The sequence below is a fragment of the Convolutriloba macropyga genome, chromosome 12 (genome assembly GCF_964194025.1).
Source record: "Convolutriloba macropyga chromosome 12, txConMacr16.3, whole genome shotgun sequence".
In the NCBI taxonomy this organism is placed as follows: domain Eukaryota; kingdom Metazoa; phylum Xenacoelomorpha; order Acoela; family Convolutidae; genus Convolutriloba; species Convolutriloba macropyga.
In genome coordinates this window covers 41,907,869-41,923,106 of record NC_134479.1, presented here as the reverse complement: position 1 = coordinate 41,923,106, position 15,238 = coordinate 41,907,869, and the positions used below count along the sequence as shown (strand labels likewise).

The following is a 15,238-nucleotide window of genomic DNA, read 5'->3' as shown; positions in this document are numbered from 1 at the left end:
AAAAAATACAAAAAAATAGCATGTGCGCCTGGGGAAGTAAAAGATATAAGCCCACTAATATAAGCCCACTGTGGGAGGGGGTGTGCAAAACAGAACAGATCCATTTTTTTAGCGGTCCAAAAACTAAAATATTTTCTGATTCATTTTTGGCTATCTACAGCCACCATGACTCTCATTCTTATTTCTATGCACCCGTCAAAACGACCGTGATTTCCTTCTAATGGATAAGGCGGTAAATGTTCTAAAGTCAAATTTGCAATTTCATCATTGTGAAAAGAAATCGAGAGTCAATTGCTTCGCGCAAAAAACAAGTAAATTAAAATCTGAGAGCGCAGTGAGTTCAAAATATGGAGCTGAATTTACAAGTATTCCTTTTTTCCCTGGCCTTCGATATGGCTTTCTCTGGATGTCATCCCACAGTGTGCGGGGACGGAGAGATTGCGGTACAAAATCAGGAAAAAGAGATAGTTACGAACGGATGTGGACCACAGAAGTTTCCTGATTGGATTAATTCTTTTATTAGTCAATTCACAGGTTAGATAGATTTATATAGAAGAAACTTTTTCTTACCTGACGCTAGAATTACCGGTTTAAAACTCGGCTCTCCCATTTTAGCCCCCCCCCCCACGTGAAATTGTACCCTCCCCCCATTTTGGTATATTTATTATGATTGGGGGGCTATAGGTTGTCTGACAAGCTGGGGGGGGGTCCGGACGCGTCTTTCCGGACTTATTGTTTGGCGTAGCGGGCTCTTGATTTGAACTAGTGGGATCATGACTCGAACTCGCTCAACAAAAATATGATCCAGACCGTATATTTAGCGCTCCCCCCCCCCCCCCCGACAACCACCACCACCGCCACCACCACCACCACCACCACCACCACCACCACCAAGACAATAAAATATCAAATCATATCTCTGCCACCTCAAGTCTGACCAGTCATGTGCCGTCACTGTAAATCATTATGAAATAATGTATCCGAATTGCATGGGGGTGCAAACAATAAGCATCTAAACAGGACAGGGCGGGGGTTGAGGGAGGGTGGGGCATAACCCGGGTTGCCCATCATACAACTTTCCTTGATTTCATACAAGGTCATATATGATCCCCGGTAATCATTCAAGGTCATATATGATTTGTATGATTTCGCCGTAATCATACAAGTTTCATACAAAAAATCAAAATAGTTGTAAACCACTCAGGTTGTAACAATTAGAACGCTCAATCAGTAAAAAATACACCAAAGTCACCCAATGATGAGTTCTTGAGTTTCATGTTTCCCGGTAATCATACAAGGTGGTATATGATTTGTATGGTTTCCCGGTAATCACGCAAGTTTCATACAAAAATGCAAGTTAGTTGTAAACTACTCAAATAGTAGCAGCAATAACGCTCAATTAGTAAAAATTACACCAGAGTCAACCAAACGACGAGATCTTGAGTTTTATTTTTCCTGGCAATCTATTATTGCAATTTTTTTAAATGTTTCTCGTAAGTTGACAACTTTGAGTGTTTCCTATAGCCCCCGCAGTATTGAATCAAATTCAACAAAAGAGCATTTTTCCTTGTTGATGAAGTCTTCTAGCTGCCAAAATTAAGCTGTATTTCTGAAGCCATTTTATTTCCTGGCAATCCTAGCAGAGACTATCAATAATCCTTGCACGATTACTAAGAAACCATATTGAGTATTTTTGATTATCGTGAAATCATATATGATTTTCTGGCAATCGTACGAGGATCATATATGGTCCTTGTATGGTTACAAGGAAACGATATATGATTTCCTGGTAATCGTACAAGGATCATATATGATTTCATACAACTTTCATCAATCATTTATCGTGGTTTTTGAGTGCTCCTGATAATTTCTTCTGTTTTTTTTTTCTTAAAAGTCACACTAGGATTTTAAATGATTTCCTTGATTTCATGCAAGGATCATATATGATTTCTTAGGTTCCATACAAGGATCGTACTAGTAAATACGTTATGGTTTGTGTGACATCATATATAATCCTTGTAGGATTACCGGGAAAGATCAACCCGGGAATTCACTGAAAAAAGTTCACAAGTCGAACCTTTTAGATTCTGAAGAAAGTTAAAAGAGAAGAGTGCCAGATATTATTTATCATTTAGGCCCGGAAACGGAAGTGTTGCGACCAGCACGACATCTGCTACTCAACCTGCACCTCTACGGATGACGAATGCGAGAGGGAGTTTGGGGAGTGTCTGAAGGGAGTTGACAACAGTTTCAAGTTCTTTACTAAGTCATTCGGCTGTTCTGTGTTTACGGATCAGAAGAAAGAATTCTGCGAATGTGTGTCAGAAGACGGCGATTATGAAGATGGAGATTATGAGCGAGCATTTAAACTTGAAAAGCTGTAATAATTATGAGCTATCATAAACAATGGAAAAAACGTTAAGAAAATGGGACATCAGTTTCCCCTAAAATAATCCCCAGGCTTACGTGACAAAGCAGATCATTTCTTTAAAAACATCAACCACCAAGACAATAAAATGTCAAATCATATCTGCCACCTCAAGTCTGACCAGTCATGTGCCGTCACTGTAAATCATTATGAAATAATGTATCCGAATTGCATGGGGGTGCAAACAATAAGCATCTAAACAAGACAGGGCGGGGGTTGAGGGAGGGTGGGGCATAACCCGGGTTGCCCATCATACAGCTTTCCTTGATTTCATACAAGGTCATATATGATCCCCGGTAATCATTCAAGGTCATATATGATTTGTATGATTTCGCCGTAATCATACAAGTTTCATACAAAAAATCAAAATAGTTGTAAACCACTCAGGTTGTAACAGTTAGAACGCTCAATCAGTAAAAACTACACCAAAGTCACCCAATGATGAGTTCTTGAATTTCATTTTTCCCGGTAATCATACAAGGTGGTATATGATTTGTATGGTTTCCCGGTAATCACGCAAGTTTTATACAAAAATGCAAGTTCACGTTAATGTATAGTGGCCTCCGAAGCCTCCTGGATGTGTTTTCTATTTCTTTTTTACCCATAAGTGATTTCAAAACAAGAATGGTCTCCTTGTCCAATGATAAAAAAATGTTTTCGGGAGATGGGGGCAGAATAGATCCAATCACCGACAATCGGCTCTTTTTAGCACAATAACTGTTTTTTTATCCACTCTATTTCACCAAGCACCCCCCCCCCCCTCAATGTTTTTTACACCCCCAGTTCAATTTACAAGTTGTTATATAGCACGTTACTATGCAAAAAATACAAAAAAAATAGCATATGCGCCTGGGGAAGTAAAAGATATAAGCCCACTAATATAAGCCCACTGTGGGAGGGGGTGTGCAAAACAGAACAGATCCGTTTTTTTAGCGGTCCAAAAACTCAAATATTTTCTGATTCATTTTTGGCTATCTACAGCCACCATGACTCTCATTCTTATTTCTATGCACCCGTCAAAACGACCGTGATTTCCTTCTAATGGATAAGGCGGTAAATGTTCTAAAGTCAAATTTGCAATTTCATCATTGTGAAAAGAAATCGAGAGTCAATTGCTTCGCGCAAAAAACAAGTAAATAAAAATCTGAGAGCGCAGTGAGTTCAAAATATGGAGCTGAATTTACGAGTATTCCTTTTTTCCCTGGCCTTCGATATGGCTTTCTCTGGATGTCATCCCACAGTGTGCGGGGACGGAGAGATTGCGGTACAAAATCAGGAAAAAGAGATAGTTACGAACGGATGTGGACCACAGAAGTTTCCTGATTGGCTTAATTCTTTTATTAGTCAATTCACAGGTTAGATAGATTTATATAGAAGAAACTTTTTCTTACCTGACGCTAGAATTACCGGTTTAAAACTCGGCTCTCCCATTATAGCCCCCCCCCCCCACGTGAAATTAAACCCCCCCCCCATTTTGGTATATTTATTATGATTGGGGGGCTATAGGTTGTCTGACAAGCTGGGGGGGGTCCGGACGCGTCTTTCCGGACTTATTGTTTGGCGTAGCGGGCTCTTGATTTGAACTAGTGGGATCATGACTCGAACTCGCGCAACAAAAATATGATCCAGACCGTATATTTAGCGCTCCCCCCCCCCCCGACAACCACCACCACCACCACCACCAAGACAATAAAATGTCAAATCATATCTCTGCCACCTCAAGTCTGACCAGTCATGTGCCGTCACTGTAAATCATTATGAAATAATGTATCCGAATTGCATGGGGGTGCAAACAATTAGCATCTAAACAGGACAGGGCGGGGGTTGAGGGAGGGTGGGGCATAACCCGGGTTGCCCATCATACAACTTTCCTTGATTTCATACAAGGTCATATATGATCCCCGGTAATTATTCAAGGTCATATATGATTTGTATGATTTCGCCGTAATCATACAAGTTTCATACAAAAAATCAAAATAGTTGTAAACCACTCAGGTTGTAACAGTTAGAACGCTCAATCAGTAAAAAATACACCAAAGTCACCCAATGATGAGTTCTTGAGTTTCATGTTTCCCGGTAATCATACAAGGTGGTATATGATTTGTATGGTTTCCCGGTAATCACGCAAGTTTCATACAAAAATGCAAGTTAGTTGTAAACTACTCAAATAGTAGCAGCAATAACGCTCAATTAGTAAAAATTACACCAGAGTCAACCAAACGACGAGATCTTGAGTTTTATTTTTCCTGGCAATCTATTATTGCAATTTTTTTAAATGTTTCTCGTAAGTTGACAACTTTGAGTGTTTCCTATAGCCCCCGCAGTATTGAATCAAATTCAACAAAAGAGCATTTTTCCTTGTTGATGAAGTCTTCTAGCTGCCAAAATTAAGCTGTATTTCTGAAGCCATTTTATTTCCTGGCAATCCTAGCAGAGACTATCAATAATCCTTGCACGATTACTAAGAAACCATATTGAGTCTTTTTGATTATCGTGAAATTATATATGATTTTCTGGCAATCGTACGAGGATCATATATGGTCCTTGTATGGTTACAAGGAAACGATATATGATTTCCTGGTAATCGTACAAGGATCATATATGATTTCATACAACTTTCATCAATCATTTATCGTGGTTTTTGAGTGCTCCTGATAATTTCTTCTGTTTTTTTTTCTTAAAAGTCACACTAGGATTTTAAATGATTTCCTTGATTTCATGCAAGGATCATATATGATTTCTTAGGTTCCATACAAGGATCGTACTAGTAAATACGTTATGGTTTGTGTGACATCATATATAATCCTTGTAGGATTACCGGGAAAGATCAACCCGGGAATTCACTGAAAAAAGTTCACAAGTCGAACCTTTTAGATTCTGAAGAAAGTTAAAAGAGAAGAGTGCCAGATATTATTTATCATTTAGGCCCGGAAACGGAAGTGTTGCGACCAGCACGACATCTGCTACTCAACCTGCACCTCTACGGATGACGAATGCGAGAGGGAGTTTGGGGAGTGTCTGAAGGGAGTTGACAACAGTTTCAAGTTCTTTACTAAGTCATTCGGCTGTTCTGTGTTTACGGATCAGAAGAAAGAATTCTGCGAATGTGTGTCAGAAGACGGCGATTATGAAGATGGAGATTATGAGCGAGCATTTAAACTTGAAAAGCTGTAATAATTATGAGCTATCATAAACAATGGAAAAAACGATAAGAAAATGGGACATCAGTTTCCCCTAAAATAATCCCCAGGCTTACGTGACAAAGCAGATCATTTCTTTAAAAACATCAACCACCAAGACAATAAGATGTCAAATCATATCTGCCACCTCAAGTCTGACCAGTCATGTGCCGTCACTGTAAATCATTATGAAATAATGTATCCGAATTGCATGGGGGTGCAAACAATTAGCATCTAAACAGGACAGGGCGGGGGTTGAGGGAGGGTGGGGCATAACCCGGGTTGCCCATCATACAACTTTCCTTGATTTCATACAAGGTCATATATGATCCCCGGTAATTATTCAAGGTCATATATGATTTGTATGATTTCGCCGTAATCATACAAGTTTCATACAAAAAGTCAAAATAGTTGTAAACCACTCAGGTTGTAACAGTTAGAACGCTCAATCAGTAAAAAATACACCAAAGTCACCCAATGATGAGTTCTTGAATTTCATTTTTCCCGGTAATCATACAAGGCGGTATATGATTTGTATGGTTTCCCGGTAATCACGCAAGTTTCATACAAAAATGCAAGTTAGTTGTAAACTACTCAAATAGTAGCAGCAATAACGCTCAATTAGTAAAAATTACACCAGAGTCAACCAAACGACGAGATCTTGAGTTCTATTTTTCCTGGCAATCTATTATTGCAATTTTTTTTAAATGTTTCTCGTAAGTTGACAACTTTGAGTGTTTCCTATAGCCCCCGCAGTATTGAATCAAATTCAACAAAAGAGCATTTTGCCTTGTTGATGAAGTCTTCTAGCTGCCAAAATTAAGCTGTATTTCTGAAGCCATTTTATTTCCTGGCAATCCTAGCAGAGACTATCAATAATCCTTGCACGATTACTGAGAAACCATATTGAGTCTTTTTGATTATCGTGAAATCATATATGATTTTCTGGCAATCGTACGAGGATCATATATGGTCCTTGTATGGTTACAAGGAAACGATATATGATTTCCTGGTAATCGTACAAGGATCATATATGGTCCTTGTATGGTTACAAGGAAATCATACATGATTTCCTTGTAATCATACAAGGATCGTATATGATTTCCTGGTAATCATACAAGGACCATATATGATTTCATACAACTTTCATCAATCATTTATCGTGGTTTTTGAGTGCTCCTGATAATTTCTTCTGTTTTTTTTTCTTAAAAGTCACACTAGGATTTTAAATGGTTTCCTTGATTTCATGCAAGGATCATATATGATTTCTTAGGTTCCATACAAGGATCGTACTAGTAAATACGTTATGGTTTGTATGACATCATATATAATCCTTGTAGGATTACAGGGAAAGATCAACCCGGGAATTCACTGAAAAAATTTCACAAGTCGAACCTTTTAGATTCTGAAGAAAGTTAAAAGAGAAGAATGCCAGATATTATTTATCATTTAGGCCCAGAAACGGAAAAGTGTTGCGACCAGCACGACATCTGCTACTCAACATGCACCTCTACGCATGACGAATGCGAGAGGGAGTTTGGGGAGTGTCTGAAGGGAGTTGACAACAGTTTCAAGTTCTTTACTAAGTCATTCGGCTGTTCTGTGTTTACGGATCAGAAGAAAGAATTCTGCGAATGTGTGTCAGAAGACGGCGATTATGAAGATGGAGATTATGAGCGAGCATTTAAACTTGAAAAGCTGTAATAATTATGAGCTATCATAAACAATGAAAAAAACGATAAGAAAATGGGACACCAGTTTCCCCTAAAATAATCCCCCAGGCTTACGTGACAAAGCAGATCATTTCTTTAAAAACATGAAGGCCTCAAGTCCCCCAACCCCCAAAGACATGCACACTTGCATTGCATCAGTACACACACACACACACACACACACACACACACACACACACACACACACACACACACACACACACACACACACACACACACACACACACACACACACACACACACACGCACACGCACACGCACACGCACACGCACACGCACACGCACACACACACACACACACACACCACACACACCACACACACCACACACCACACACACACACACACACACACACACACATTCTCTCTCACTCGCACATATGCAACCTAACATGCACCCCCCCCCCCCCCCCCACCAGACACATACACACTGACAAACCACATAGGTGTCTTTCCCATATAGCCCCCCTATTATGGTATAATTACCAGGATTGGGGGCTATAGGTTATCTGACAACTATGTTGGGGGGGGGGCTATAATTGGAACTACTCCTACACACAACACATGCATACACTACACCTACAGACTGACACGCACACACCACACATGCAAATTTTGTCACACCACACATACCAGCACCAACAACACCACTCCACACACCTGCACGTCACATACAGTTACCATTTAGTCATTAAGTTGTATTTCTGTGTACACGTAAAAGAGTGCAAAAAAGTAATGTGTGATAATGTTGTAACTAAGATTTTGAGTTCTTGAGTTTGAGTATCATACTTGACTGAAATAGTCTTTAGCAATTAATCTTTGACAGACGCCTGTTTTATAGATAGACTTCATGCTGATAACCTCCTGTCGAATCCTGGCATTCCTAGATGATATCAGGAGAACATAAGTGTCTTAGTCCACATAAATTGCAGAATCAGCGAAATAAAGTACAAAATAAATTAGGGTTAAACCATTTGAAGAAGGGAATGAGCAAACAATTTTTTTAGCTCTAGCAAGTCTAAGAACTTTACTGAATGCATCGAAACCAAAAAGTGCTCTAAATAACATTGTCAAAAACAGCAGTTTAATAAGACGACTTGACTTGGTACTACCCTCGAAATCGGGCAACTCACGACAAACAACTTATAACACAGTTGGCACAAATCGGTTAAGATCAAAATATTGAAACAAAAATATAACAAACTAAGATAACTGAAGCCCCAGTTGACCCGACCAATCAAAAACGGTCAAAATGTTGCAAAAAATGACCGTTTTGAGCTTTTTGACCGATAATTTTAGAAAAAGATCGCTTTTAATTGTTCTCGATTGTTTTTTTTGCCGCTAAAGCTAAGAAATGATTGTTTTTGACCCTTTTTTAGGAGAGTTTCATTTTATTTGTATTTTATTTACAAAACTACCGTTTTTAAGCGTTTTCCCAAAATAATACCTTCAAAAATGATCATTTCTGATGTTTTTGGGCAAAATTCCAACAGGATAAATCCAGGAGAACCTTTTGCGGTAGTCGAATCGGTCTGTATTGAGTATTTTGACCTGAAATATGGGCAAACATTTTGGGGATAGACACATTCGGAAGATATCTAATGAAAAATTTTGCGCCCAATGGGTGTTGCGCATCCAAATCAGGAGTTTGAGCAATTGTAAGGGATTAAACTTTCAGAGGAAATGAGTTTTAAAACTGCCTACAATATCTACATAACCACAATAAGTTTCTGTCGAAAATTACGATGAAATAGAGCAACTGAAATCGACCTTTATGAGCTGCACAAAACCCAGGCTGAGTTTCTCTGATTTCGTCCATGGATCATGATTGACTCTATACTACCGATACTTGGTTTCTTAGTACGATCCTAGTATGAAACCATAAGATTCAAATCTGATCTATTTTTGATTTTTACATGATTCTTATATGATGTTTATACGACTACTAAGAAATCATACAAATCATATATGGCTTAGTATGATTACTAAAAATCAAATGTGAGCTAGTAACAAATTTAAGAATGTTGCATGATCGGTGACCCGGCAACAAACGTCGAAAAGCTATAAAATAATTGAAGTCTCAATTTCCTCGAAATGAGTTGGCGATCAAGTTTTCGGGGTGCCGATATCACCGAGTTTAAACATCAGTGTTTGAGGATGTTGATTGATGTTATAGGAGTAACAGATAGATAGGAACATGAAATTAACAAAGAAACAGAAAACTGGGGACTATCTGCTTCAATGAAAAGCAAATTTCCACAGTAAAAAAATCCGTCTAAAAGTTGCATAGAAACAATGGCAGAGGAGGTTAAACAATTGCTATAAACTGTGTTTGAGAAGTTATTGAAACGCTCAACTAAACGCTCAACTAAACGTTCTATAAGCAGTCAAATTTCAGACGCTCAGTTGACTGCTTATCAGACGCTCATTTGACTGCTTAACAGACGCTCATTTGACTGCTTATCAGACGCTCATTTGACTGCTTATAGAACAGTCGCTCTTTCTTTCTCTCTTTTTTTCGAACAATATCTTCACTGACCTTAAAGAGTCTGACCTTCTCCTCTTTGACCTTAAAGAATTTTGTTAAAAACACTCAATTCTGAGCATTATTCATGCAATTCTAAACACATAACAGCTCTCAAATCACACAGTAAAGCAATATTATTGTTTAATAAACAAAAATGATCGATGATAAACAGTATTCCTCTCTGAACAAACAAGATATTTACCAGCTCTATGTCAAAACTTACAAAAAATTGGAAGAAAAAGAGAAATTTATAGAGGATACAATTACAAAATTTACCAAGATGATGGAGTCTGGTTTGTATATGGCTAATCCCCAACTGGTAGGGGGTGAGACGTTTCAGGGTTGGGTTCCAATTGCAAAAGAATGTAAAACAGTAGGCACCATGACGGAGGCGAACGAATTGGTCCGCGATTTCCCAAAAAAAGAACTGTCACCGGAATGCGAAAACCTCGTTATTGGCAGTAGTATAATGGGCAAACTTGAGATCGACAAATCTATTCCAATCGACTGCGCAATTCATGCTTATCGTGGGTCCACTACCAACGAAAAAATTAAAGTTTTGAACAAATACGACCCGAAAAAATCTGAACATTAGTAATTCAAGACGGAACAAACAACGTGCTGAAACATAATAGTAAATCTGCCAACGAAAATTTCCTTGAACACAAAAAAATAAATGACTTATGCATTGAAAAATTCAATCCAGATGTTTGCGTTGTTTGCGAAATACCACCATTGAAAAACGTTGAGCAGTATCGGGATAAAAATGAAAAAATTGATGAAATCAATAATCTTATTACATCTTACTATTCTGATAAACCATCTTTCGAGATATCTTTTCTTAATGCTAATATTAAAAATGTAAATAGTGCAGTAAACAAGGATAATTATAATGGTAGTGATTCCATTGGATATAATTACTTATATTTTGATAATGTGCATTTAAACTACCAGCATGGTGTGCCTCTTCTCAAAAACTGGCTGCTTTCTCATCTTCTTTTGACATCTAATGGTAGCATCTGTCCCAAAGGACTCTATCAAAACAAAAGCCTAAATAATAAAAGTCCTCAAAATGCCTACAGCTCTAATTATCGAAATAAACCATACAACTACCCCCAAACAAACAGAAATAATTTATCGACTTATAACAATAGTTATCAGCCTGTGAATCAAAGATACTCCGCACTAAACTATAAAGGTGCTTCTAACTATTATGCCCAGTCCTATCAAAGACCCCCATTCCAATAAAACGATAATTTGTAATACTGATGATTTAGAGAACTGTTGTTGCAATTGTTTAAAATAAATGACATTGAACATCTTCTTTTCGTCAACCCAACAATCAAAATGTTTTTATTTAGTTTTGCTACTGTTGGCCTCAAGAATTCCCGCGTCAACAGTGGCAATTACATTCCATAGCAAAACAAAAACTTTAGACGAAGGCTTTGGAAAAGCTTTTAAGTACCTTCCTGGGTTTTTATTTGTAGGATGTAAATTTATTACTATATTTCTTTTTCTGATTGGCTTAACGCTACTCCTAAGGGCCGGTGATACAGAAACAAACCCAGGACCTGTTTTAAGATACAATGAGTCTATCAAAATGACTCTAAGAAGAGAGTCAGAAATAAAAATTTATCATCTAAATGTACAAAGCATTCTTAGCAAGAAAGAACAACTACGCACACTAGTACACGATCTTGGTCCTAACTGCATTTTTTGTTTCACAGAAACATGGTTTTGTGAGTTTGATGATATAAACGTTTTCAATCCTGAAAAAAAAAGATACTGCTGTTTCAGATCTGACCGTATTTCGCCTGCCGGAATGAAAACGAAAAAAGGTGGTGGAGTTATGATGCTTGTTCCAAAGGTTTTTTCTCCAAAAATTCGTAATGATTTGAATCTTTTTACGAAGAATTTTGAGAGTGTATGGGTCTCACTGAAAATACCAACTTGTCAATCCTTACTAGTGAATGTTACTTATAACCCGAATAAACAAAACAGCACTGATTTTTTGGACCAACTTGCAATTAACATTGATAATGCAATTACGAAAAACGAAAAGATAATACTTCTGGGCGACTATAACATTAACTATTTAGATAACTTGGAAAGATCTAGGCTTGAAACAGTAATACTTCCTTATGATTTACATATAAAGAACCAAACCATTCCTACTCGTTTAAACCGGGCCAACAATACCAAAAGCCTTATTGATTACATTATTACTGACTGTTCAACTATAAACGACACTATAATTTGTGATAGCATAGTGAAAAGTGACCATTTTGCTACTCTAAGTCTATTAGGGCTTCATGTTGAAACTAAAAAGGTACCAGTACAGAAAAAATTTTTCGATAAAAAAAACTATAATGCACTTGATTTTAAACACTGCCTAGAACAACAAAACTGGCAAAAAATGTATGTTCAGAACAACTTGGATTCAATGCTACAAGTTTTCACTGAAAATTTTACGACAGCACTTTCGAAAAGCGCTCCACTTAAAAAATGTTATATCCGTAATGACAAAAGTTTTTTTACATTAACAGACAAATGGTTAACTAGAAAATCAAGACAACTGATGGTCGATCGAGATAGGTTTTTGAATGATAAAGACTATGAAAAATTCTTTGATCTAAAAAACCAGTTTAGTATTTCTAATGACAACGATTTCAATAGATTTCATAGAAATCTTATTGAAGCAGCAGAAAGTGACAGAAAAAAGTGGATGCTGATAAATGAAGTAAGAAACTCTGAAAAAACAAAACCCAGAATCTACAGTTTGAGAAATGTATTTGGTGATTATGTAACCCAGACAAAAAAAATTGCTAACCTGTTGAACTATCGTTTCTCTACACTTGGGAAATTCCAAGGCCCTCTGCATCCACTACAGACTTCTGGGACAGGCAATCCTAAACAAAAAACTTTTAGCTTTCACTATGTAACGGAAAAAGACTGTCATGACGCAATTAGGGCACTGGGGAGAAATATACCGATTGGACCATCAAACATTCCTGCATGGGCTATTAAAGACTCAAGCTCTGTCATTGTTCCTCATTTAAATTTCCTTGTGAACTACTGCATCAAATTATCTTGCTTCCCCAATGAGCTTAAACGAGCACATGTTGTACCACTATACAAGAAAGATGACCCTGAGGAACCCAATTTCCATTACCCCATGCCTTTCTAAGATCATTAAAACCATCTTGAGGGATCAAATTTGTCAGTACCTTCACGACAACAAATTACTAAGTAAAAATCAATATGGTTTTAGGAAAAAGTTTTCTACCATTGATTCCCTATTATTTTGCACAGAATTCATCAGAAACAAAACTGACATTAACAATTTTGTCACAGCAGCATTTCTTGACCTATCAAAAGCTTTTGATTCTATCAATTATGACATTTTGGATATCAAGTTAGGCAACTTAGGTTTTGATGAGAACTCAAAAAATCTCTTAAGAAGTTTCGTTACAAACCGCCGCCAATCTGTTGTACTACAAGATTACATATCAGATGAACTAATGATTCATAGAGGTGTACCACAAGGAACAGTACTTGGTCCGCTCCTATTTAATCTGTACATTAATGACATGGCAACAAGAGTTGACAACTAAGCTGAACTCATACAAAATGCTGACGATACCGTTATTTTAACTTTTGATACCTCCATTGACAAAAGCAAAATCAAGTTAGAGCAAAATGCAAATAAACTTATTCAATTTTTTCATGAACAGCACCTCACAGTTAATACCTCTAAAACTGAATTCATGATATTTGGTAAGAGCAAAAGAAAAGATTTCAGTGAACAGATAATTTTAGATTCAATTCCAATAGACGAGAAACCTGAAGTAAAATATTTAGGGGTTCACGTAGACAGCAATTTAACGTTTCAAGAGGTAGTGAAACATATCTTACGAAAAATGGCCCGAGGAATAAAAACAATTTATGCTATTAGAAAATCAATTCCACAAAAACTATTGATACTTGTCCTAAATGCCCTAGTATTAAGTCACTTGCACTACTCAGCGGTTATCATTCACGCAATTGAGCAAAATTTAATAATGTCTCTTGAGAAACAGCTTAACTGGTCATTACGAGCAACCTTCTTTAGACAAAAATTTGAATCTGTTCAAGACATTAAATGCAGTCGGAATATACTACCCGTAAAACTCTTTTTAAAAACAAAAAGATTACAATACTTTTGGAAAATAAAAAAACAGTTACGACCTGCTTTTTCACCAACATCGGGACGTCCTTTAATCACCTGGAATCTTCATGAGTCTATAAGGACGAAAAAATTGTTCTGGGACCAAAAATTTTTCTCTATCAAAAGGCAAAACTCGTTTGTTAGATTAGCGATACTAGATTGGAATGAACTACCCAGCGAAATTGAAATCAAACCAGACAAAAATAGTTTCCCCAAGCAACTTAGAACTTTCTTCTCCTCAGCTTACAAAAGGAACCTTTTTTTGTGGAAGGTTACTTGTTCAACATGGCGTGACTTTAAATTTGGAAAATGAATTAGAACTACTGTTTACTGGTTGGGTTGACTTTATAAACTTAATTAATTTTTATTTTGAGATATGCGACATAGTTTGAATTTAACTCAAGTTTTCTGTTATAATATGGAAATATTAAATCCATTTAAATAATTACACTGCCGGACTAATATCAATTGTACTCGTTGATGTGGATCGGAATTCAGTGTTTTTTTTGTTTTTTTTTAAGAGGAAAGCTTGAAGCTTTAAAACATAATACGTTTTTAGGATCTTTTCAGTTTGTGCCCCTCCCCATTACGTTATGCGCCCCCCCCTTCCCGTCACAGAGCACGTGCCATTACATAGTAAATCATTGTGTATAAATATGGCACGTGCGTCTGGGGGTGCAAATTATACGCGCCCACTAACCTGGGGGGCGCACAAGGGAAAAGATCCCGAGACTTAATTTGGTCAAAACTTTCAAGTTAGCTTTGACAAAAAAATTTTGTTTGCACAGAAAAATACTACTGGATCTTTTTAGGTATTGTATTTTTTAATAAACTCAGATAACTTCTCTTCCAAAAGGTGAGAATAAATAGAATAAATTAACTCCCTGAATTGTGGCTAAATGCGCTTGTGTGAAAGACCATAAAAATAACCAATCAATCGATGCAGAGATAATACGCACACCCTAGCTCGCCCACAAATGCAACTAAAGTCTGGCAAATTAAAAATTGAAAGCTTGAACCATTGCAGCACTTTTTGAAAACAAACTTCCACGATTCTCATTGAATTTATCCACAAAGCATTATCTCATCAAAAAAACCTGCACTGGAAACAAACAATGAGCTCGTTCCATGGAAAATTCCCCCATCATTTGCCATAAGGGGAAGC

At 37.2% G+C, this 15,238-nt stretch overlaps 1 protein-coding gene across 2 annotated transcripts; it reads left to right on the top strand.

The window, feature by feature from the left end:
• Positions 1 to 264: 264 nt before the first annotated feature.
• LOC142350257 (group XIIA secretory phospholipase A2-like) lies at positions 265 to 8,168 on the top strand. 2 transcript variants are annotated; one of them, XM_075402034.1, is made up of 2 exons: positions 265 to 534; positions 7,061 to 8,168. In XM_075402034.1, the coding sequence occupies exons 1-2, from the start codon at positions 348 to 350 to the stop codon at positions 7,309 to 7,311; spliced, it is 438 nt and encodes a 145-aa protein (XP_075258149.1). In that variant the 5' UTR covers positions 265 to 347; the 3' UTR covers positions 7,312 to 8,168. The 2 variants fall into 2 exon arrangements, with proteins under 2 accessions (XP_075258149.1, XP_075258148.1); XM_075402033.1 differs by lacking the exon at positions 265 to 534 and adding an exon at positions 3,529 to 3,783.
• Positions 8,169 to 15,238: the final 7,070 nt, after the last annotated feature.

Bases quoted from the DNA above. Each gene is read 5' to 3' on its own strand.
- LOC142350257 (XM_075402034.1), top strand. From the start codon at position 348: ATGGAGCTGAATTTACAAGTATTCCTTTTTTCCCTGGCCTTCGATATG. The intron at 535-7,060 runs GTTAGATAGATT...TTTATCATTTAG, and splicing joins TTTTATTAGTCAATTCACAG to GCCCAGAAACGGAAAAGTGT.